The sequence below is a fragment of the Diorhabda sublineata genome, chromosome 1 (genome assembly GCF_026230105.1).
Source record: "Diorhabda sublineata isolate icDioSubl1.1 chromosome 1, icDioSubl1.1, whole genome shotgun sequence".
NCBI lineage: Eukaryota > Metazoa > Arthropoda > Insecta > Coleoptera > Chrysomelidae > Diorhabda > Diorhabda sublineata.
In genome coordinates, this window is record NC_079474.1 from 27,684,812 (window position 1) to 27,711,667 (window position 26,856).

At 33.2% G+C, this 26,856-nt stretch overlaps 2 protein-coding genes across 2 annotated transcripts in view; one reads left to right on the plus strand and one right to left on the minus strand.

Moving 5' to 3' along the window:
* The window catches only part of LOC130452349 (mannosyl-oligosaccharide alpha-1,2-mannosidase IA-like), a 158,664-nt gene that overhangs the window by 38,756 nt on the left and 93,052 nt on the right, over positions 1-26,856 (plus strand). The window lies entirely within an intron of this gene.
* LOC130452351 (catalase-like) lies at positions 651-25,241 on the minus strand. Its single transcript, XM_056791557.1, has 7 exons — positions 25,109-25,241; positions 21,214-21,408; positions 20,609-20,741; positions 17,981-18,310; positions 17,186-17,500; positions 2,016-2,134; positions 651-1,099 (listed from the first exon to the last, which is right to left on the minus strand). Exons 1-7 carry the CDS (start codon positions 25,190-25,192, stop codon positions 725-727), a joined length of 1,551 nt encoding a protein of 516 aa, XP_056647535.1. The 5' UTR covers positions 25,193-25,241; the 3' UTR covers positions 651-724.

Genomic DNA, 26,856 nt, shown 5'->3' on the forward strand with positions numbered 1-26,856 from the left:
CAATATCACGGTCATAAGTTCTTTAACTTTCTTATTATTCGTATTTGGCAGAGTGGAATTCTAGAACTTCTTACTTTTTTCGTATTTTTGTCTATATTATTTACAATTCATCTAAATATACCATTGCAGTAGAGTGGTATATATAAATAAATAATTGGAGAATTCAATTATTGGAAGATTGTTTATTATTTAAAAGTATGTCTACATACAAACGCGCACGAGCAACTCCTATCAAAATCCAAGGATGGATGCAAAATAGGACATTTCACCGCCCTCTAGTTCTGTGAGAGATCCCGGCAGATTTTCTCATCTATTTTATAGTTGTTCCTGATGTATAACTTGGCACTTGCTTATGAAGTGCGAACCGTATCTCTCTTATGGATAGACTCGAGTCTTAGGATCTTTTTTTCGTTTTTTTTTCTATATTGTTATCATTTGTTGTTTTTTTATTTTTGTTTGAATGTTTGTATTTTCGGACGATTTTTGTACTAACCTAATTTAACCTATAAATCCAATTGTCTACTTGGTTTACCACAGTCTCAGCAATACTGTACCATATCAAGTTTCAAATGGTATTATTTGGTTATCTACAATATTCTTAGTGGAATTTTGAATACAAAATTTCAGATGAGGATGATTAAACAAACATAATATTCGATACAACTTTATTATTTTCAGAATACCATAATATTGTATTAACATGAGTTTATAATAACAATAACCTTTACAAATGAACTTGTAATTGACCTAAAGCTTTAGCTAATCTGTCTCCAAGATCCGAATCGACATTTCTAAACATCTCCACCGATCTATTTCTGATATCAGCTCTAGCTTTTTGTATGGAATTCGCTAATGTATCAACCATTCTCTGTTTTGCTGCGCTATCCAAAACTTTGTTCCAGAATACCCTAGGCTGAGAGAAATTATCATCTTTACCCAAATTGTAATAGTCCACATTAGCGTTGACAGCTTCTGGTGGATTAACCCATTCTTCGGCTATCGGGTTGACATTAGGACCACCGAAACTGTTTGGGTGATAGTTGGGTGCTCCATTTTGATTGTACAATACTGATTCACCATCACGCTCAAAGTTTTGCACCTATAACGTTAAAAAAACAAATGAAACTTAGTAAATAGAACATGTCAAAATAAAGTCATAAACAATTTGATTCCAAAATATTTGGTTATAAATTAATTTCTTTGTTTTCATTATAGTTGATTTCTTCTTTTATATTATTCGAATTTGAATTTGACTTGAAATGAAAATAGTATATAATGAATGAAATAGTATAATTTATCCATATTCTTCGAGATACGCCCCTCCTGTATCAACACACTTTTGCCTTCGAGTTTCCATGCTGTAGATGCTTTTTAGAAGGCTGGGGGTCATAAAGCGACGGCTCTAATGTTGCTCTGGGTGTCCAAATTTTGTCCTTTCAGCGATCTCTTCAGCTAAGAGTACAAAAAAATCTGGCGGTGCGAAGTCGGGTCTGTAGGCCGCCTGTAGTGTGACCCTGATCTCGATTTTTGTCAGGCAAATGATATTCTGTTTGACGCGGTTGACACTTTGTTCTAATCTTTCGAAGTGTCTTGTCCTTTTCCGCCCATCCCAAAACATCTTATACCAACTGTTCGAATAGGATTTCGGAAGAAAATTATCCCCAAAGGTATTCGCGAAAGTTTTCGTTGGTGTTTTCTTGAGTCTCAACGCAAAACTTGATCGCATACCGCTGCTCGGCCCTTTTTCCATTCCGACTTCGACCGCGCTCCGAAAGGGACGTGCATGGAACCAAGTATGCTGTAGCTACAGTAGCTCGGAGTCCACTGCTGTGTTACCAAGACCCCAGCCCAACATCCAAACGCTCGCTGTAAAATACATTCGCTTGGGAAAAAAATGTGACTCGCTATTTTCGGGAAATCCAAGTACATATGATGGTAGGGGATAAAAGCGATTAGTATTTTATCAAACTTTCGTTGGTTAATTTATTTTTCATAAATATTATTGAAATTCCCACCTTTTTAATTGGGCGATTGACTGGAAGCTGTTGATAGTTAGTACCAAGGCGGTACAAATGGGAATCGGGATAGGAGAATAAACGTCCTTGAAGTAATCTGTCTGGTGAAGGTCCAAAACCTGCAAAAGAAATTCATAAAAAGATTAGAAATTGTAGATTTTTTCTCGTTTTGCATGAATCTCTAATAATCTTTCTATATGAAAACATATTATCATTTTCTGTATAAATAATTCTGAACCCTCCAAGGACGAATATTTTCAAGTATTGGATTTTTCATACTTATATTTATTATCCATTGAAATTAGACACTTGTTGTGAAAAAGTATGAATATTTTCTGAAATCTAGTGTCAAATATTTCAATTCATAAAAAATAACATTAACAATCACATACAAGAATCAAAGTTATATTTATCACAGCTTATACATCGCATTGAATACATATGTTACGAATTATAAATTCCCATTCTTCTTCTGCGTATCGTTTTTCCCACCATCAGTAGTAAATTATACTTTGTTAAACCCTATATAATCGTATACTCTACAGAACGATCTGTAGTGCCAGCCTTTTTTGTAAAAATAGCAGCCTGGGTCTTTGCTGCACCAAACTCAATCAGATTGCTTCCACTCCAAAAATTTTTTAATATCAATATTAATGGGGGCGATCGATTTCTGCCTACGGATTTGGGTGTTAGCCGAATTTATTGTGGAGGTTATAGATCGGATTTGCAGTTTCGTCGAGTAGATCGTTGATGTACAGAAGAGAGAGTAGGTGACAAAATGCATCCCTGGGGAACACCAGCGTTGATCTCAAACCTTTCTGAAGTGTGTCCATCGATAACGACCTGGATGGATCGCTCTTTGAGAAAGCTACTAATCCAGCCGATAAATAAGGACAAACCGTACGATCCTAATTTATTTAGAAGGTTGTCAAGCCAAAGCCTATCAAAAGCATTCGATATGTCCATTGAGATTGCTCTGGATTCCCCATAAATCTCTACAGCTTCAGTACTTTCGATCAATGAGCATGGTTTTTGTGATATAATCAAAAAATATAGAGGTATTATTAATAATCAGTATCTACATAACGCATTTGAATTATTAAGGAATGATAAAATATTTAAATTAAGGGTATGCGAAGCAAAATAATCAGAAAAATTTGTATATAAAACCGTTTGGTTTTGTTTTATATTTATCTCCTTTTTTAACAGAATGTAATCACTGCCACGGTAGAGATAAGGCTATAACCAACATGTCTCGATCATTAGTTTAGTTAAAACCTTGTATTACGCTAATATTATAAACGTCAGCATTTGGAATAGGTCAAGAATTTAGATCCGAATAACACAATTCAACAAAGTATATTTTTGTCTTTTTCACTGGATCTACTATGATTCGTCACCTTAAAACTATTTGATTTATTGAAATAAAATTGTTTATCAGTGAAAAGTGTAAATTAATTTTATTCAAAATGCTTCTAGGTCATCAGAAATGTTCATTCTACATTAACGAACATTTTTTTGCAATGATGAGCTTTTTCTCTTATAGTTACTGGTGACAGTATCCATTTGGAGGCTCCAACAGTAGTCTTCAAGCATGGTTGAATCTTATCTACTCTGATAATACAATTTCTTGACAAAATCTTTCACCGTGTTCATCACTTACTGTACTCATGTATCCGGAATGAAACTTCTATAAGAGTGTAAAAAATGGAACTTTAACTTGATGGAAATCCGGTTTGTAATTGTCAGAGACGGTGAAGCTATAGATCGGATTTGCAGTTTTGTGGAAGAGATCGTTGATGTTCAGAAGGAAGAGAGTAGGTGACAAGATGCATCCCTGATCCCAAGATCAAACACCAACTTTGATCTCAAACCTTTTTGAAGTATGTCCATCAATAGGGACCTGGATGGATCGGTCTTTGAGAAAGCTACTGAGCCAGCCGATAAGTGAGGACGACAAACCGTACGACACTAATTTATTTAGAAGGTTGTCATGCCAAACCCTGTCAAAAGCCTTCGATATATCTGGTGATTTTTAATTGCCATAGAAATGTTTTGAGACGTCGTCAACAACCAACCATGCGTTGGGATCGAGGCTAGATAGAAAGCAGTATCTTTGGCTAATTCTCCTATACAAAAGCCTTCCTTATTTTCACGTAGGAAATATTGTTTTAAGAAACAAAAATATAGTTTCGTATTTAAGGAGAGCTTTTACAAAACTCTACAAAACAAGTGTGATGGCAGCAAAACCATAGCCAAGTTGCGACCCCAATTAAGGCTGTTACCTTTAAAACTGCCACCTATGCTCTCGATAATTAATATCAGGAGCTATTCCAAGTCAGCACCAAATGCTGCGGGTAAAGATGGAATTTTAATCGTTATGGAATGAAGCTATCTTGAATCTTTATTGACATCAATCCACCAATATTATTGCAGAACAGTAATCCATCTTATTTGAAAAAAACGGCTCAAGAATATCAGATTTTTCTTTGGTCAAATCTAAATCACTCACAAGGTAATTTACTTCTAATTGACTCATCAAATGGGGTTCCATATTGTTCCTTGGGATTTATTTCGCTATTAGCCATCTTCGTCTTCTTATTTCATATAACTTGATGAACCAAAAAATCTTTTCGGTAGTAGAATGTCTGGTAAATGTTGTATCCGCATTAACACTGATGATACTTCAGCATACTTCACCAAACGTTTTTTAAAAGCATTTCATTATTGTTAAGAGGGAGAGAGAGAAATGCTTTATTGTCAAAAATTGTTACAATTTATAGACAAAGCTTGTAAAAACTAAAAAACAAACATGAAAATAAATAAAGATACGAATAAAATAAAATTTCAATATACAGACAAAAATCACAATGAGTAATAAAATTAAAGGTAGTAGTACTAGGTAATAATTAGTATATAAGTCAATAGCAAAAATTAAACCAGTATGCAGCATGTTCGTAATTAAATATTATTATTAAAATAGAAGTCGTTTACAGAGTAGAGGCATTTTCCAGTAAATATGCCCTCAAATTATTGCGGGATTCGGGAAAAGATGATATCGATTTGATTACAATTGGCAAGTGATTGTGCATTTTTTTGCATTGTAAAATATTGAGCCTCATAATACTAAGTATATTTTTTGCTTAGTGTACTACGTTGAGGTTATTTACAACTGCATTTCACAAGACATTCTGTACTATTATAATTTAAATGAACAAAAAAATGTGTTCTGGGCGTGTTATTAGAATGTCGACCAAACTGTCATTTGGGAATAATGCAGCTGTATCTGTTTCAATTGATAAAGCTTGTTTCCCACGGGACTCCACACGCAAAATAACAGCATTTGAAAAATATCCCAACTCGACCGCTGCAGCGGAGAAGGATCTTATATAGGCGCCATCAAAAATCAACCAAATTCCACATTTAAATTTCTATTGAAAAACTCAAATCTATCTCTCTTCTATATTTATATCTGTCAATAATGTAATGTTTAAATGATGCCCTATGGAATGAAAATAAAAACAAACGATTTGTTTGCGTTAAATTACCAAGAAAAAGGCAATTGTAAGATTTTCACAAAATGCGAGCCTGTCAATCATTTCCGAAAATTTTGCACAGCTCCTTAACGTTGCTTGATGCTGAGAAAATTCACACCACCTATTGAAAGTGTTTTTTTCCATTATGAATGAATATAATGTACGAGATTTTTCTCGTGTAACATTTCTGAAGTGGGTTGACACTATTATTTATAATATAATATTATGCGGGCACCTACATGAATTCACAAATTTTAAGTATTCCGAATAAAGAATACGCTGCAAGAGAAAAAAGCTTTTGTACAATCACTACTTTTCACCGAGAAACCAAAAAAAAAATAATAATAAAAGTTTTTTGATAGCGAGCAGAACATGGGAAGAAAATCTTACTTTATGCAAATACAAGATGGCAAAATCCCAAAAAAACATATCGTAAGAATCAAAAGATGTCAGCACATATCAACATAAGTTTGAAATAGATTCCCACTTTCAGCCATTATGGACGATTAGTTTGTGTTTGAAAATCGGATAAGGAGTCGTTGTGAAGATTTGTCTGGAAATGTCAAAAATTGGATATCGAAAAAAAAAAGGAGCTACACATTGTGTACGGAGACTATACAATTTTAGGTAGCTTCGAGGTCAAAAAAAACTGCGACAACTAGCGACATCGAAAAAGTTCACCAGCTTTTGTAGGAATATACGGCATGTAGTTGTTCCATAGATTAGTTTTAGTTAGTACGGACAATCTCGATCTAAATTGGTCGTGGTACACTCAAAGGCCTGAAGCCAATTGGGTCTTGATTTTGGAAACTTAGTTGATCAGATAACCTACCTTCCATATTTTCCTCTTTTATAGCTTATTTTTAAGTATTTCCAACCTAAAATAAAGTTTTTTACTTTTTCTATGTCCAATTCTACTTTTTTTAAGCAATCTATTATATCGCTCGTCAGCATTTGACGTCGTTTCTCCATCAAGGCACGGCACCGGCAGATATGATGCTCGATCATTTCTTTTTCTCCATTATACTCTGTGCAATAGTGGTGCGTTGTCACTCTCCATTTCCGGAATCTTGTGCCAATGGTACAATATATTTAATAAAACCATATTTACACATTTAATAACTATCTAACATGCCGGTACTGGCCTCCGACAACATGTCAGTGACCGTAGAACTTATGCTTTACAAGATATAACAATGTTACAAGGTTTGTTATATTTTGGGTTGCATTTCTAACTGAACGTGTCTGTTAATCTATTCGAATTACACGTTTTTGATTTATCGTGACCCACAATTAACTTAAGTATGTCTTAACGACTTTCTAACTACCGTTACAAATGTACGGTAATCATTCCAATAGTCTTTTGGATTAAGTGTGTTGTGAATCTTATTATCTTCATTAATTCTTACTCCAGTGTTATGAATCCAGTAGAGTGTCTCGCGACAGCTTATTGCCGCTTGATTTTGTCGTTTTTGATGCTAATATTCTTAACGCTGTCTGTGCAGATTCTTGTACTTCCATGATCCACAAACAGTTTTTTCCTAACACAAGCATTTTTACGGCAGAACAATAAGTTATCGGATACAATAAGAAAGCAGAAAAACTGTTAACCTAAATAAAAAAAATTCTACATCATGACAACGTAGCCTTCCAGAAATGCTTCCAGTCATCAATTCAACGTTGGAATGATTAATATTTGTACGCTTAGCGCTATTGTTGGTGTTAATATGGAAATTAAAATGAATTGCGTGATAAGTATCCTGTAGATCAACAAGGAAAATATGTCTTTATGCAATGGATGAAAATTCTAAGTTAAACATGATGAAACTGCTATTGAAGATAGTGTTTCAGATGACATTACTTTACTGGAGAAAATTTTATATTATAAATTGTTTTTATTATGTCGGTGTTAATTACCTTGGGTGGAAGTGAATTAGTTATGATAAAAAATATATAAAAATAACAACCTGGTATGCGCGATACTTCCTTATAACAAGATAATATATTACATTTGACATTGAACTGCGTAAATTAAAAGGTTTCCGTGATAAGAGAAACATTGTACCTCATGTCATAACTTTTAAATACTATACCAAACTCATTTTAACTACAATTCATGGAAATCCTCGATGACAGTAAAGTAGTTTTTGCACATATTTTTTACCAATTATATCCACTTCTCTTCTAAGTATATACGAGTAAGTATATCAATCTTTAACTACGAGGTTTTTCTGAAAAGCTGCCAACTTCAGCCATTTCTGATGCTTGGTTTCTATTTGACAATCGTATAAGTGATGATTTTTGAGTAAATGGAAAACCAGCTGATTTGGAATTTCATATAATTGTGATCATCTTCAAAAAGATAAAACAATAATACGAGAATGTTACGCATTATTCCTTTGTTTGGTAAATGTAGAAATTACGAAGACAGGACAATGCATAGTTGACAACCCTTTTCTTCTTCTTTTTCTTTCATGTAACTTGTTCTGACTGACTAGCGATCACCGTAGCCAAAGCTGTACGGTCCTTTGCCAAACGAAAAATTTTACCAGCCCTTCTTATTACGGTCCAATCTCGAATGAAACTAAGCGACGACTGTTGCTTTCTTCCCACTCCACGGCGCATATCGATTTTGCTCTGGAGTATGAGCTGCAATAAACCATATTTACCACATCTCAAAATATGATGTCTTGACAGACTTGCCTTTCGAAGTTTATTTTTCTGTGAAGCCACAATTCGAATGCCTTCAGTTGTTTCATCGTCCTGGCCTTTGAAGTCCACGTCCCTACTCCGTACATCATCGACCACATACATGGCATACAATTTATGGTTGTAAAGACAGGATCTCGTAATATTAAAAGTGTACGAGCAATCTCTATTCGTCATTTTATTTCGTAGCCCGGATTTAGATTTTTTGTAATAAATTTTGACGCATAAGTTCTAGGGAAGTGTCGTTGTAAGGTTGCGTGCTGAATATAATAAATTTTGGTCTTTGCTATATTGATTTTTAGACCACCCACTGTAATTACCAAATCTGTCCCCAGCGACATTACTTGTTTGCTAACTTTTAGTTTGACTTGCAGACGAGGACGTTATCGCAACTATCGCATCTTGAGGAGAAAAACGGCAATTATTTTTTCGAAGGTTTGAAAAGGTTGGAGCACGTTGGATTAAGGAGACTACATTAAAGAATGAACTTTTGTTAGGTCCCAAACTTTTCAAACAATCGGCATATCGGTCTATTTCGTAAAATTTTTAGTATAGGTTCATTGATGTTTAGCTATTGTTATAGCTAGTTCAACGTAAAACTAGCATTGTTCTCTTCTTTTGGATCGAATTTGATCACTAAAAAGATTATTTGGTAAGAAATTACCAACAAATTGTGAACCTTTTTCTAATTTATGTCCGTTTAGTACTACCGATTTTATGGAGGTGCTTTAAAAGGTACCAAAGAAGTTAACGAAGTATCTTATAAAATAATACAATAGATAATGTAGTAATTTTTTATACACAAGTGTTTCAAGCGTTCTAAAATAGGCTTGAGACAAAAACAAATGAAGATATGTTAAAAGTGGATAAAGTTGTTTGTTCTAATAGGCTATTGGTATCCTGGAATGGTAGAACGTTTCTTTTCTTACCTCCCTGCGTCGTCGCATCCCCAAATCATGAGGTGGAGCACAAATTTTCAACATCATGAATTCGCTGCTTTACTCATTAGATTTATCATGCGACTTCTGTTTTCCAGTATTAGATTCAACGTTTGGATAAGTGCATGTAGAATTTTGAAGATAAATTCAAATTTTACGAAACCGCATTTGTAATCACACTCCGTATAATACATGCAATCTTCAAGCATATTATGTTGTTTCAACCGTTCTTTTGAGAGAAATCGAACGACATCTTGAAACTTCTTGATACAGAAAATGTAAATTATCCGTGAATACATAAAGAGAACATATAGTAAAACTCAGTTTGAATCGTGTAGTTGGGAACTAAGTCATCTGAGCGAATCGATATTTATTTCCAGTTGATATGAGTCTTTTAAAAAGATGTAAATTGAATTTTTATATTAATTTTATCATAATGTCGGCTTTAATATTTGTATACTATGATTTTACCCAACGTTCATAACCTCATTGAGATCTTGGTGAAACCATTCATTGGACTTATATGCAAAAAATTTCATTTGGATTTAATTTTTTTGTTGTCTTAACAATATACGAGGCATATTTTTTAAGTAAGTACTGTTTTGGAATTATAAAAAGAAGTCCAAAGATATCGCAATAATTTCATTTTTACAGGAAAGCCGGTACCTTAATCTACTTTTCTACATAATTTCCGTGAATATTGAGGCACATGTCATAACGTAGCACCAGTTTTTGAATACCCTCCTCATAAAATTCTGCCGCCTGACTTGTTAACCACTGTATCACAACTGTTTTGTTATCGTCTTGAAGACGCTGACCGTCCAGGTGTTTCTTCAAGTGCAGAAACAAATGGTAGTCGCTGGGCGCCAGATCAGGGCTGTAGGGAGGATGATCTAGAGTTTCCCATTGAAAAGATTTGATGAGATCTTTGGTCCGATTAGCCACATGTGGACAGGCATTGTCATGCAGCAAAGCGATACCCTTACTCAACTTGCCACCTCTTTTGTTCTGGATTGCACCACTCAGATTCTTCAATGTCTCACAATAAGACGCTGCATTGATTGTCTCATTACGAGTCCTAAACTCCACTGGCAATACTTCTTTTCTGTCCCAAAAAACTGTGCACATGATTTTCCGGGCAGAAATTGTTTGCTTAAACTCATAATGTTTTGTCTGTAACTTCACAGATCTCACGATGAATATCGATCGGTTTTACGCCTTCAGCACTAAGAAATCGTATAACCGTTCGTACTTCACAATCGGCGGAACTCACGATTGTCGAAGGCATCTTAAACCCTCAGTGAACAACGTAGACAATGAAGAATCAGACTGTAATGGCGTCAGTGCGTAGACAAAAGATGTAGGTAACCAGCACGCCACTTTAATAGTAATAAAAAGATGCTAGCTAATTCTTTGATGGTCCTTGATTATCATTAACGGTCAACAAACATTTCGATATTGACAAAAATGGTCAAATTTAAAATTTGAAATTCACGGGAATGTTATTATATTTTATTGAAATTGCTCAAATCAAATCGGAATCAGATGTTTCGAACCATTGAATCAGCACAACTAAATTTGAATGTGTGTAATCGATATTTTGTTATTGGAATGAAAATAATGTATACAATTTTGGAATAAGATATAAAATTGAAATGAAAATAACTTTTATGGATAATGAAAAAGTAAACTGATGATAGATAGAATACTACCAAAACTTATAATAGTTATTTCATGAGGCAGTTAACATTCTTTAACTATATTTGTCTTTAAGTGTAGAACATCCTGTCTTAAGTATTAGCTTTTTCATCACAATTTTGTCCTAGTACTAGACTGCAGCGTCGTAAAATGGGTGATCTTGATTATTGAAGCCGTCTCACCCAATACGTTAAGAAATATGATTAGTTTTATTCAGACTCCCACAAACTCTTTTTTTTTCTTCTCCTACAACATTCCCAGTTATTGGACGAGGATTCTGATTTTCCTTGTACCCATTCTTCCTGTATCTTGCTATTCTCTTCATTTCATATTGAATTTTTCTTTTATTATTTCTTGTTCCCATCGATTTTCTTCTAATTATGTCTGTTTTCATTCTGAACATGTGTCCGTAATAATTTAATTGGTTTCTTTGGCTTTTGCTTTGTTGGAAGGAAAAATTCTATTGTTTCTGGGATAGAATAGAGTACCTACATTTAATCTCATATTGAAGAAAATGCACTTAGATTTCGTTTTAAGGTATTCAAACCATCGTTTGAATTTTTTATGCCCGCGAGCTTTCGAGCAGCATTAAACAATCACAGCAGTCACCCTGCAGATAGCGTTTTCGAATGAAACCTATAATGAAAAATATTGAATATCCGTTCGGTGAAATATTTACTTCCTTGGCTATTTCACAATGGTACAAGGGCACGAATTTTATCAAACCTTTTTGAAATAATTAAGTTAAGTGACGTTCCGGTCGTTTGGCATCAACATGGTTACTTTTAAAAGCAGATAATTGAAAATATTTTCAAAATGTTATTTACGTAACTTTACCTTAGTTTCTTTAATACGTTTATCATGTAAAAAATTATTTTTAATCAACACTAAAAATTCTGTTTTTTAAATATTTACCCAACAACGAAAACAGTTTTCTTTGTAAAGGAATCAAGAAAATACTTCCGTATCTGTCCGGTTTAGAATCATAACAAAAACACGCTAATTTGTTTTCTTTTTTTCGTTTGTACCAATAATTGGATTGCGTTTCATAGAAAAATATTTTTTCACGGAGTTAACGTTCGATGCACCAATTTAAATCTAATCTAACCGAAGCTAAAGTAAACCTAAACCAACTAGAAACTGCATTCTTCGCTCGGTCTGCTCAGCAACTTCAAGAGACAGTTCCCAATTTGACTAAAAATAAAAATTGAATATATAAAAACGTGAACAACAATAATTTTTGGCTTTTTCTCATTTTACATGTTCCCCTGTTCAGCCAAGCCTCCATCTCCTAAAAATAGGCTCCCCAAAATAAAACATGTCATTTTTAAAGCTGAACAAAAAGTCAATCAATCCAATTATTGGTAAGAAGGTAAGAACTACTGTTCCACAACTGAGATGTTGATAAATGTATTCTATAACTTGGAAAACTAATAACACAAGCAGCCTCAAAAGAAAGGTATGTCAATCGGTAGCCTGACTCTTGGGAATTTAATCGCTATGGAGCGTTTCTCGAGAGCAGACCGTGCGTTGTGTGTGCGTGATTTTTACAGAAACGGCAATTCGGCGACCGTAGAGCGTATAAAATTCTGCGATATTCCCAATTTTTTCATTTGAATTATAATTCAGGCGGTAGATTGATTGAAAAATGAATCGAGAAGTTTAAAGAGACCAGATCAACACTGGATAAACCAAAATACGGTCTTCAAGAACAGTTGAAAACATAGACAGTGGTACTCCGTCTGTTCGTGACGAGCCTGACTTGTGTATTTAGAAGCGTGCTGTTGATTATCATTATTTCGCATTTCACACAAAGATTCGGAACTGCGTCCTTACAAAATTTATTTGGTGCAAGTCGTAGGCTTGACTTCGCAAACCAGATACGCTATCCAACGTTTACTAACATCTTCTATGCGGATGAGCTTATTTTCATCTGAATTGACACGTATATAAGCAAAATTACCGCTTCTCGAGTCCAATCAATTACTTTTTTGAAGATGAAAGGGGACTCACTGTTACAGTGAATTTATAGCGTTATGTGTAGATATTAGATGATATCGTCGTGCTTGAATTGCAAAACTTTAAAGGCTGTAAACAAACAACATGGTTGCAACAGAAAGGAGCCGCTTCATACATGTTGTCATAGATCTCTGCCACGAATTCGGGAAATTTTTCCTGGCAAATTGATCTCCAGAAGAAGTGACATGAATTGGCCCCAACGCAGACCCAATTTAACAATTACGGACTTTTCCTGTAGGGTTATATCAAATCTACATGTTACGCTAACAAACTAGCACAGATAAAAAAAATATTTGTATCGAAATGGCAGCCATCACGAAGAATACCTGCCGAGCCGTCAAAAATAAATTCCCAAGCAAGTTATTGAAATATTTAACAAACATTCTTTCGATAAACTCCTTTCTCACAATTGTTTCTTTTGTATCATTTATACAGTTACCCGATACGTTGGACAAGATTTAAATGACTATTTTATATCACTTAATTAAAAAAAGAAAGTCGAAGTGGAGAAGGTGCTGGATTGCACTCTACAAGCATTACTTGTATCGTTTACTCCAGTAATTTCAGTGAAATGATTAGTTCGATTTGGTATAATTCCACAAAAGTGGGGTACAACTCGTTGTCCACACTACTATGAAAAAAAAAATTCATCTTACTACGCAGAAGTCAACAAGTGACCGAACGCGTGACTGTGGTTGATTGTCTCACCCCGCTTTCTTTGACTCGCAGCGGAGCAAGAAAATGCGAGGAGACTCTGCACCGTTCTCACTCTCGCCTCCTCGCTTCCTTTGACTCGTAGCGGAGCGAGGGAAATCTAGGAGAGACAGCATCGTCCTCATTGTCGCACTATCATTCTTTTGTGTAATACTTTCTCTTATGCGCTTCTGAAGGTCCCTTTTAGTCCCCTCGGTATTTCATAACTTATTCAAATATCTTCATATTTATGTTCTCTATACCTTGACGACGGATGATTCTTCAAGATTCCAAAGTTCGTAACACCCTCATTCCATATCCTTTAATTAATGTAAATAGTTTCTATCTTAACAGGATTTCTAAAGATGTAAACAATTTTTAAATTTGAAAACAATGTTTTGAGAATATCAAATAATTATAGCTTTCCGGCAGTTGAATTTCAAATTCTACTTTTCACATCCGGCAAACTTATTACCGAATCATCATTTCCTTTTCTACGGTCTATAGCGAAATGGATATACATTATTTCTTGAAGTTAATTTACCGGTCTCCCAATAATAATAGCGTTCATTTTAAGATTCCCAAATTATTCTGATTCTACTGAACGGAACTAAACAATCTTATCTATTGATAACGATTTATAATATTTATTTGTGCCGGAAAAGTGTGTATACTGAAAAACCCAGTAGCGCCACCGTAAGAATTTATTCATGTTCAGAGTTATGAATTCATTTATAGCTGCATGATGTCGAAAAAAAGGTCGTTCTAGAAACACATATGTAAGAACTAAAACCTATTAAATTTGAAAGTTACAAGAGGGTTAAGATATTGAAGAATACATAATTTTTATTTCAAGTAAGTTCGACTATTATCAAAATATTTACTGCAATGGAAGACAACGACGTTAGAGTCATGAAATTACGTAACTGTACTTTTGATAAGGTCTTTCTGACTTTCTGACCCTGAGCTCCAGCTCTTATACTACCTTTTTGATGGTCTGCCTGCTAGTCTTTTTGGTTTCTGGATTTAGCCCTTCTGCTTTCTGGCATTCTTTCGACATGATCTCTTCTCGTTTACGTTTTCTAATCCATTTCACCATATCCTGAACTCCTAACTCTTACCTAAAATCTTCATTTCTCTTTCTATATCTGAGTCTCAGTCCCTTAATTGTTCTCAACACTTTTATTTCAGTCTTCCTCCATTATTCTTTTTATTGATGATGTTTCGGCTTTTGTTTCCATTCGTGTTTTCTCTATCAAATGCCTCTCACTTGATCTTGCTAATTCAAGTGATTGAATTTTGTTATTTGTTGAATTATGTTAATGTCGACAGCTAGTTTAAATCTAATTGTATATTATATTTATCAGTTACAGTCTTAATTCTGTATAATAGTAGAAGCTGTAGTCCATCTTCATGCTCTGTCACTGATACACAATCATCTGCATAACACTTAACGATCGATCCCTTATTTTGTAACCTGCGCGCGGTGACCTTGTTATCGCTTTCTATGATTTTGTTCATGATAATAAAATCTTTATTTTTTTCACAATCCCGTTCTAGTTTTAATCCTCGTCCTATTTCTGATGTTCAGATCTTTAAGATTTTCATACTCAAGGTTTAATCGTACTTTATCCAAACCTTAAGTGAGGTCAACAAGAAAATATACAAATCAACAATATTGATTTTTCTATTAATGACGTATTGTGAAGATCGTTCATCTGCTTTGTCTGAACCCCTATTGCATTGAAGTTGATAGGAATAGTCGAAAATATGTCTTTGAATATTAATCGACAAACATTTTTCTGAAATAGCCTTGAAAGAGGTGCAATAAGACTCTATAGATATGTTTACATAGTGGCAAGTGGTGGCAACTGAACTTATACTTTCATTAAAAAAAATTTTATATTTATTTATGTATTAAGGATACTTTTAATTGCCAAAGTACTAGATAATTTGACAAAGTCTCTTATACTATATTGTGTACTTACCACTTGGAATAGCTTCCATGACTATGAAAGTATAAAGCTGAAACTGAAACTTTTCAACAAGAACAAAAGAAAACTTAATAATTTTCAATTCACTTCATTTGATTTCTATAATCTACTGTTATACTCGCACAGCCAAAATCGAACTGATTATCTTTCTTGCCTATGCAATAAATTTTCACAAAAAGGATCAAAATACTAGGTACTTAATCTAATAATTACATATATGAGTGTCAACAATGGTTGACACTCGTATACTCGTGATTTTGATTGAACGCACTACAAAATACGGTTTAACACCACTACTACTACTAGTGGCCTTCCAAGTCGTGTACCAATAATGACGTATCGATTGCTACGTTGCGATGCTCTTTACCTAAACTTCTATATCTCGTATTTACTTAAGAAAAATCCCGAGAAAATAAATTTAGATTCAAATATACATATTTAAAAGTAACCACTAAATTTAGCAGCAATTGCAGCAATTAGGAAAATTAATGAAATTAAAGCGATCGTTTTATTAGAGAATACGAGGGTTGTTAATTTAGTTTTGAGATATGGCAACACTGATATAAATATGTCAAATCTGCCATTTACATAATGAAGTTTGACATTATCAATGGTGAACGTACTCAGAACGTGTTGTCATACGAGTTCTATTTGAGATGTTTACAGATACTTGGAACATTCATCTTGGTCAAAAAATGGAATTAAACCTCGAACATTTTTGTGCGATGATTCTCAATGACTTTCGACGTGGATTAAACCAACAGCAGTGTGCCGATCAACTCGCTTCGACTTTATTCGTGGTCGTAGGATAAATTTCGTTAACTTTGTCCAAAATCGGATGTTGTGCCAAGAAGCATCGATGCTGTTCGTGAATAGCAAGATCGTCTTGTGATATACCGTGAGATTGAGGCATATGTAGTGCTTCAAAAGACAATCAACTGTATGGGTCGTTCAAGACGAGCAAAAACGAACAAAAGTTGTTCGCGCATGAAACACGTCGAAACAAATGGTCGCCTGCTTTTTCGAAATAAGTGGACATGTCGTCACTGTTCCATTAGAGCAACATAGAACTGTCAACTGAATAGTACACCTGCATTTATTGCTAAAAGTGTTCGAAAAAACAGGAAAACCAATCGCAGAAGACGAATCATTCTCCACCACGACAATACGAATCTTTCAAAACGATTTTGTATAGTCGAAACATCGAATTGATGGGTCATCCGCCATACAGTCCTTGCTTCACACCCAATGATTTCCTCTAATTTCCGCAAATCAAAGATAAATTGCGGGGTCAACATTTTTTTACACCTGAAGTGGTTGATGCGTTCAAATCACATGTTTTGGTACCTCAATCGAAATGGAAGAAATGCTTCAGCAATTGGTTCAAATATTTATTTTTATTTGTCGATCACAAAACTTAAATAGCAACCCTCGTAGTAGGAATTTTAAAACGATTGTTTTAATTAGTTTATTTTCAGAAACAATTATTTTTTTCGCCGCATACCTAATTATTTAAAAATAAACTTCTAGGAACGGAAAACAACAACAACAATTCGAGTAAATTAAGTCGACATTTAAGTTACCTGGCGTGAAATTGCTGGGACTGAAGGAGAGTTGTTCAATTTCGGCGAAAAAGTTTGAAGGGTTGCGATTTAATACGAATCTACCGACTTTCTGTAATGGAAAGTCGCCGTGAGGCCAAACTTTGGTGATATCAAATGGATTGAATTTCAATTTCTCAGCTTGATCTTGCGTCATAGTTTGGATGTAGAAAGTCCAACTTGGATACTTTCCTGTCTTTTTGCCCTCTTCTATTGCGTTGTATAAATCTCTTCGGGCATAATTCGGATCTTTACCAGCGATTATTTCGGCAGTTTTAGGATCCAAGTTCTTTATTCCTGAAAAAAAAAATAAAACAGAATAAGGTCATCAAGTATCTGAAACACATTATTATAGTTTAGAAAATATATTGAAATCTCAAAAAAAGATTGTACAACTATGGTTAATTTACTGGTGTAGTTTTCAAGTTTCTTGTGGTTATTTGGAATTTTTCCATTCAATTTTTTTACTTCTTCTATTATTCTTAGTCGCTTCTTATAGAACTTTTTTATTTCTTGCTTTTCTTGTTGATATATGATCCAAATTGTTTTAACATTCAATGCAAAACATATGAAAAATCAAGTTTCTCAGAAGGTGCCCAAATACAATTGATAGTTTTTTGTTTTTCACTAATAATAATTTATCACTCTTTGAATATATCGTACACAAATTTAGTATTAACATATTTTCTTAGATAGTAGTAAAGTATACAAAATCTATGAAACTCAATCATAATGTATATCAATTCTTTTAAAAACGTTAAGTAAAAAATACATTACCTTGATCAGTTTTGTAGATAAACTTAACCCACGTCAATTTACGTTTTTCACCGATAAATGAAAATGTATGCGATCCAAAACCATGTTGATGCCTGTACCCATCGGGTATTCCTCTGTCGCCAAACAGGAACAGTACTTGGTGAACACTCTCGTGGTTTAAACTCAAATAATCCCAGAACATATCCCAATCTCGGAGATTAGTAACCGGGTTGTTCTTCTGGGAATGGATGAACATCGGGAATAGTATAGGATCTCTCATAAAGAAGATGGGCGTGTTATTTCCTACCAGATCCCAGTTGCCTTCCTCGGTATAAAATTTTATTGCGAAGCCTACAAAATTATAAAAATAGATACAAATATCTGATTCAAAAATTTTTATTCGGTAGAAAAGTATCATAAAAATGGATATAAATTTTCGAACATAAGTTGATGTTAAAGCTGATGTTATCAGAAAATGATTTGACATTTCACTCTGTCAACGACTATTATCTTTGCTAAATTATTGGGTGATTATGTTGGTAGTGATCTAAATCCGTTTGTTGTGTTTTATTGCTTGTTTTATGACTTCAAGCATTACAGTTTCATAGACCATTAAAGAAGCAGTTGAATTATGATCTTAGAGTAATTGTGTATAAAATATCTTGCAAGTTAGGTCAGGTTGTAAAGCATTTTTTATTGAAAGGGACTGTAAGATTATGTAAAAGATTAACAGATGAATAGGTAAACATTTCCGGTCTTTACTGTTACTTAATTGCTATTTGCTGGAGAAAACATGTCTTTTATCTTTTTTGCATAATATTGAACCTTATATCTCCTAATAAGATGATTTATAGAGAATATGTTTATCTAGATAAACTGGAAGCTGCACAAAATAATTTGCCCAAGCTCCTGCACTATCTTTTCGATTGAATTCGTGTCGATCTTTGGCTACAATGTTCATATTAACTATCAATGCTTTATTTACTGCTGCGCGAAATACCTGAGTTGATTTCCCTAAGACCATCGTACTTTACAGGGTTGCCCATCACTTGACATCAATCCAACTTATCTTTAAAATACTACGATAAACCCACATTTCAAACGCTTCCAAATATTTCAGCAGATTTTCTGAGAGCGTCTATCCAAGACATAACATCGTGCCATCTTCATACCCAAATCAAGGTTGAGTTTTTTAGTTTCATTAAACTCTCTTCCGCTTTTGCTATTCTTGATCGTATCACAGCGTTATAATTCCATTTATTGTTCATTATGGTTCTCAGGTACGTTAATTTTTCTATTTGATCTATTTTTCCTTTTAGTACAGTTATGGCCATATATTTGGTATTCATTTATTTAGCTCTAGTCTTTACTTCTGGCAGAGTAGAGCAAGAAGGTCTACGAGTCTCTGTCGCTTTTCAAACAAGCTGTTTATCATCATCATTGTTTGAATTAACTAACATCAATAAGTAGATTATAGATAACGGCTTGACATTGCAGGACCTCTTAGGGTAAACTGCATTCAAGAACTCCTCAGCTCGTTCAAATATGAAGTTTTCCCACATCCTTCATATAGTCCTGATCTTGCGTTTAGTGATTTCCACTTGTTCTCAAGAATGACGAACTACTTAGCAGCATAAAGCTTTGATGATGACGAGTGGCTGCAGGTGATTGATTGGTTGCGATAGCAGATAATTTCCCAGGAAGGTCTAGTTATTTATTTGTTTTGTTTATTTATGTTCTAGAAATTTGGAAAATTATATTTGTGGTATATGAGTTTATGTGGCGCAATTTAGTTCAGTTTATAATGAATAGTCGCAGTGAACAGACCGAAATAGAAAGTAATCGAAGAATTTATATAAATGATTTAAGGTAGTTAAGTGATAGTGATGAGTGGATTATTATAACTTGGTTGAGTGTAGTGTATAGTATTTAGATAAATTAAGAACGTAAGAGACTATGTTTAGTAATTCATTCCATGAATAGAAATTATATAAATAAATAAGAAAATCATTACAATATAGATAATTAATGTTTTTTCATGTTTTTTGTTTGTTTTGAATTCCAAAACTCCGCCATTTTCTAAATAAACCTTGTATCATGAAATCTATTTAAATCTGAGAAAAGTTTACTAACTGCTAGTAACTTTTGCCATAGTTTTAGAATTTAAATTATAGAGAAATGGTTTTAAATTTTCTTTGTACTTTTTAATTCTTTGTTAGTGACAATAAGCATTAAGCATCGTGTTTTCTGTAATCTTCCAGTAAGTAACCGATATCGTGCATACATACAATTTGACTGTAATTAGAAAGAAGTATTGTGTCGTTGACATTTTATTTCTTTTTAATTGAAAATAAATTATCACAGGCAATTTTAGAACGTAATGGTTATAGTCCCACAACAGTCAATTGAATATTGATGAAATCCTATACAATTATGAAGCAATAACATTTTTAATACAATCAATCTAGCGATCTTGGTTATATTCATCTATATATTCAAACTTTTTAAACACTTTCATTATTTTTAGTTCGATAATCGAATTTTATTTTTATGGTTTCCCAAACTAAATCGATATGATTGGAATACATAATAGCATGAAGACAAATGGACCTATGGGAGTAATATCCCAAAATGGGTTGATGTTCTTACCTCTAGGATCTCTCACTGTATCAGCAGTTCCCAGATTACCAGCAACCTGTGAAAATCGTACAGCTATCGGTGTTTTCTTTCCAACGCATTCAAAAACTTTGGATACAGTAAGATCTGTGAGGGCCTTGGTGCACTGAAAAATATGAAACATGTCAAAAATTTCAATCGTTTAAAATAATTTTTGATGAAATAATAACTGACGCTCTAACAGAAATGAATAAAAAACCAAATTCGTAATCTTCGTGCCAAAAAAACACATATTTTTCATTTAATTGAAACGAAACTTCAGACATAAACCTGCCGTATTTATAGTCGCTATTTACTCACTAAAGTTTGGAATATAGAATGTATGGGATTGTTAATTATATATTAGAAGTAGTACCATTATACAAAGGTAGCTTCAAACTGATATTTCTAAAGAATAAGTGAGAATATTCTCTAAAGTCGCTTTAGCGATATTAACTAAAGATAAAAGTTGACAGGAGGATAAGGAAATGTTTATAAACGAGTTATTCATAATCAAAACCCTGTAGAGTTCATGAATATTCTTAATGAATCAACCGAAAGTAAACTTTTCAAAAGATATAAAATAAAATTATAGTTACCTCGAAATAGCCGAATGCTCCAGAACCTTTTGCGTGTACAACTCTCTCTGGAATTCTTTCTCTGTGAAAACTTTGAAGTTGTTGTAGTAGATCATAATCCCTCAGAACTATCGGTCCATAACGTCCTGCAGTTAAACTAACGTCTTTATTAATCAAGTCGATTGCAGCGGCGCTATCAGAAAAACCGATTTTACTCTATAAAAAACATAGAAATGATTTTCAAATATTGGGCAAATGATTATAATAACGGAGCACTTTCAGGATGATGCTATCGTAAATTTATCTCGCGGTTTCTTAAATTTCCTTTTTACGTTAAAAATACTATATCATTTACATCCGATATTATTTTTTCTTCATATTCAGCCAACTATTGAAACTGCTTTATTTATATGAATGTCAAAAAACTTAACTATGTGTTTTGATACATTTTGATACAAGGCATAAGATGCATAGCAGAAACTAACCATATGTCATTATCTTAAAAGTCCCCATTCCGTCATAACTTCCTCGTATATTTTTAACGTAGTTATACTAGTTTTCACGTTTTAACATGAATATATCAATATCAGTACATCAATATATCCTGAAGCAAATGTTAACAAATGTGTGAACCTATCTTTTTTAAATATGAAACCATTTTTTCTTCAATTTTTTTAAATTACCCTACATGGCATCCGTCAATTCTCACTTAACGTCGAGTAGAAAATACAAATCATGTTTTGATTGTTCTTGTTACATTTATGGACATTTTATAGTTCCAAAGAAATGTACACTCATCGTACATTCTTTTTTTTTTTTTTGGATTTCCTATTGTGAACGATGGTAAGAATTAAATAAAAAGAGAATAGTTTCACTAAAATGGCGAACCGGAGATAACGTGTAACTTCTACTTGGTTTACCAATATTATGGAGGGAACCTAGCCTTAAAAAATGGTAAGTATTGTGTATGCCCTTGTCCCTTCTATTACTATGGCAATTTTATTATCGAAACATCTTCCATATTCAATTTGTCCCGGTAATTCCATTCAAAATATATTAGATGATAAGTCCAGAAAATAATCAATTAATCAAACTAAATTAAATTATCTCATTAGAGATTTATAATTAACAAGATCTACAGCAGAACTTTTTGGATCAGGCTTTTGAATCTGGCTGGATCAACATTAGAATTTGTTAACACTAGATACGGAAGTAGAGGTGGAAGTCTTCCATCGCGTAACTCAATCTACAATTTATCGAATAGATATTTTCTACATATTATCTTCTATTGATAGAAATTGTCTTCTTCAAAAAACCAACTACAGAAATACGTAATAGTTTCTTTAAATAATTGATGTAACGTGAATAATTGACCGTACTAAAAGTTTAATTTGACGTGAGATTTGTATACTGTGTTGTTTTTAGCGAATTTTTGATTTGAACGTGTATTAATTGTTAAAATAAGTTTTTGTAAGTACTAATTATTTAATTTTGCATCGATAACTATGAATATTATGATCAATTTGTGAACTTTTGACATTTTATAATACCTAAATTGTCGTGAGACGGAAAATTACTATGCCTTTTATGTGAAACAATAATACGATACCGTCTCATGTTCTTAACCTTTACATTGAAGTCTGTTTACATTTTGAATGGAATTAGGATTACATATCACAGTGCATGCAGTATTTATCTATACAGTGTGATTTTTCTCCTGTTGCTTATAGTGTAGTATCTGATATTCTTGGTAATTTAATGTAAGTTCAATCATAGAGGTTTTGAGTAATGAAAGTTTCAGAATATAATAAGTTCTGCCTATTTTTAATTTTTTAAAAAGGGTGAGCTTATAAAAAGAATCGATAGAATTTCATAGATGAATGTAAAGTATTTTGGGATGCTCAAGGAATATTGTTTATCGACTATCACCAATAGAAAGAGATAATCAATAGCGAATACTACATAGAATTTTTGGATTATTTGAATACAAGAATCAAGGAAAAACGGCCTTATATTTCGCAGAAAAAACCACTGTTTCACCAATGCAATGAACCATCGATGGCAGCGATGGTTAAATTTAACGAATTGCACTTCGAATTGCTTCCTCGTCCATCGTATAGTCCAGATCTGCCTCTCAGTGACTACTGGCTAGCAAAATGTAATAAAATTTTATCTTCAAGTAGCTATTTTTTGACATTGCTTTTTTTACAAGTGGCCTAGATCTTCGTCAGCTGACTAACATAATTTTTCAGAGGACAGAGTATGGTACTCTGATAATAACAATATGCCAATAAAACTTTTGAGATCGTCAATTTCGAAATCAAAATTGAACGAACATGTGTATGAAAATCGTCCATTTTGCTGAGCAGCTAAGCAGCAAAGTCAGGGCTAATCATTCAGTGGCCAATCCAAAAAAGTATCCATCAACAAAAAAAATTAACAATTCAATTGATGATTTCGACAGGAACGCCATCAGAAACAAATTTTTCTTTCAAAATGAGTTCCCAGTGGATGAGTAGTTTATGGGTAATAGGAATAATTTAATTTTAGGAAAAGGAAAGAGACTCATAATTTGTCACATCGGTAGTGAAGATGGTTTTCTGCCAGACGCTTTATGGGATTGGGAAAAACCGGGAAATTGGTTTTCGAAAACTCTACCGAAGCTTGAACAGAATTGAGTTGTCGTATTACACGAGGAAACTTGAGAAAATTCCAACAAAGGAAACAAACAATACAAATTCCAGAGATTGATTATGCAGGGAAAGAGAGGTATAAGTCGACGAAGAATATCATGGAGTTAAGGGAGTGGTTTAACTGCACATCAAACCAATTGCTTAGAGCAGCTGTGAATAAAATACAAATAGTCATGCAACAAGGAAAGCAGGTATTCAAGAATAGCTGACTTCTAATCATAACGATGTGGATGGAACGATGATTAAGGCAGGGCTTAGAAATTTTTAAAGGGCATAAAAATAAACTCAAACATTATGGATAAAATGGCCAAAAAAACAAAATAAAATCATTTTACCATTACCGCCCTACCACTGTAAACTCAAGCACATTGAGTTGATCTGGGCAAATGCTAAACAATATATTGCAGCAGAAAATAAAACATTTAAATTTTCGAAGGTTAAAAATACTTTTCACGAAGCTATTCAGAGAATTACACCTGATAAATGGCGAAAGTGTATTCAGCATGTCCAGGAAAGTTTGAAACAAAAATGTGGAATATAGACGTTTTCATTTATTTGTAAGTTGAGCCCCTATAAAGCTACTTGTTGAAAATAAAATACAATGATTTATATTTGAAATTATAAAAAGTTACCCGCAAAACTCATGAGTTTTTGTTTACAGGGAAATGAAATAAATTTTAAAAAAACTAATAAGAGATGATCTGACCTATAATGTTTATAACAACAAAAGTAACGCAAGCTGTGAGCAGTGAAAACGTTACAAGGTAATGAGAAAATGTGTTTATTGAGGTAAAAAATGAAGATTTTATTTTTATGTTTCAATACACATATTATTACATTTTTAAATGAGTGTGTTCCATATTTTGGCCGTTCACTTTGTATCTATTCCAAACTTCACGTTTACATTCTATATCTGTGTAATAATTATATTATTAATTATATATTAAGTTGATATAAAACATTTGCTTCGAGTTCTACTCGACATATCGACTAAGTGAACGCAAATATTTTTTTCGAAAACAGTAAATTTCATAAATTGAAGTCATTCAACAAACATTGTCTACATTCAAGACGAACAACATAAAAGGTAGAACGTGAGATTCAAGATTTTATGCTTTCTGCCATTCAACAGATTTTATTCACTTCAAAGATCAATATTTAACTACAGAAATATCCAATTAAATTTGCTAGACGACTATTAAAACGGAATATATTTATTGTACCTTATTTTTCTCCGACCAATTTGAAAGTTGTTCGGCCGCCTCATCTCTTTGATAATTTTCTTTCGATTTCGATGAATCTGCCATTTTGACACAATAAGCGACGAAGGCAACATCAACTGAACACAATTTGGGCGGTTTTATTTATTTTATATCACGCTGCATTTATAAATGTAAGCAGAGGCGTAGTTGAGTAAATAATAAAATGATAATTTAATTTGGAAAAATTTTCAAATCACATCATTATTAAACAAACATTGAATATTTGTTCTTTTATCTAGTAATACAATAAATATCTTTTATCGTATTGGATATTATTCACCGTTCATTAATCCGAATTAAAAACATGTGTTAGAATCATATTGTAATATTAAAAATTGTCTCCTTCGCGATAAGTTAAACTTTATTATGTTATTAGAAGTTACAGGTAGATTTTATTTACCTGGCATATTATTTTCTTTAGTAGTTCTAGTATGATACGTATAGTTTTGTTAATAACCAAAATTTTTCTTTCTAGTTATTTATGTTGTCGTCGATGTAGTCTTCGTCGACTACGTTTGATTTCCACTCTCCTAGTTTTTTTCACAGTTTTTATGTCACCAGCCCCGCTTACACAAATTACTCATGCTGCTAATTTGAAGAGTTTGATTGTCGCAAAGGAAGATATTTTCTACAAATATTCATCTCACATGTTAAGCTATCCAAATTGGTATATTGACTATATGAGCTGCCTTGTAAAATTCTATCTCTCTGTCACGTCATGAGACATGTGAGATCATGAAGAGCAGAACTATTTATTTTCAATTTTTGCGATGTTAATATGAACTGGAATGCGACAGGTATGAGGATTGATTTGAAGTGTATTATGTTAAGGTTGGTTTGAGGAATAAATTAATAAAACGTAGATAACATTTATTCTCGACAAAATAAATTAGCAACTAACAAGTAATTCGAGAAGACGCAGTCCAAGCTTCCGATCGACAAACAGAATACTTGGAAAAGTTATTTGATTATGAATACAACATTTTTTTATTATCTAAATCATTAAGTTTGAAAGGAATAGAGATTCAAAACCGCGTCAACGATAATATTTACAAAAAACTATCTTCTCATCAAGAGGCATCCTCCTTTGTTCGTGAAGAGAATTCTGTTGCGGAGGAATAAGAAAGTGGAAGGTCCTATTTTAAGGAAAATTATGTTTAAATATCGTACTTATTCACTTTTTTATCACTAAAGCTCTACTAGCGGGTTGTGTGCTTTTATTGTTGGTTTCTGAAGGCCGTTTTTTTGATTTTCAGAAACCTGGCAACCCTAAACTCTGCACTATGATTGATCCAATCTGTGCAAAATTCTGGTGGAATATTCTAAAATATCATTTTCCATACTTTTAACTTTACTTACTAATATTATACTATCGAATTGTCAATATTATTCAATTATCATGGGCAAGAACTGTCGATATTCTCCGAGTCATCTATAGATTATGTCATACGAGAATTGCCTTCCAAGTTTTCACAGTTAAATAGTAGTTGACGTTGTGGCATCACTGCATTTGTGAACATTGACGTTTGTTATTGCGAAGCCAGTGGCAATTTAGAAATTGGCTTAGTAAGTTATTGATAGTGAACGTTCAGAAGAACCAAGTTTGTGCAAAAAATGGAAATCACCTTGGATAATTGTTTATGATTTTACAAAAGGCAACGACTCGGTTCTACTTTTGGTAAAGAAGCCCTACCAGAGAAGACTGCAAT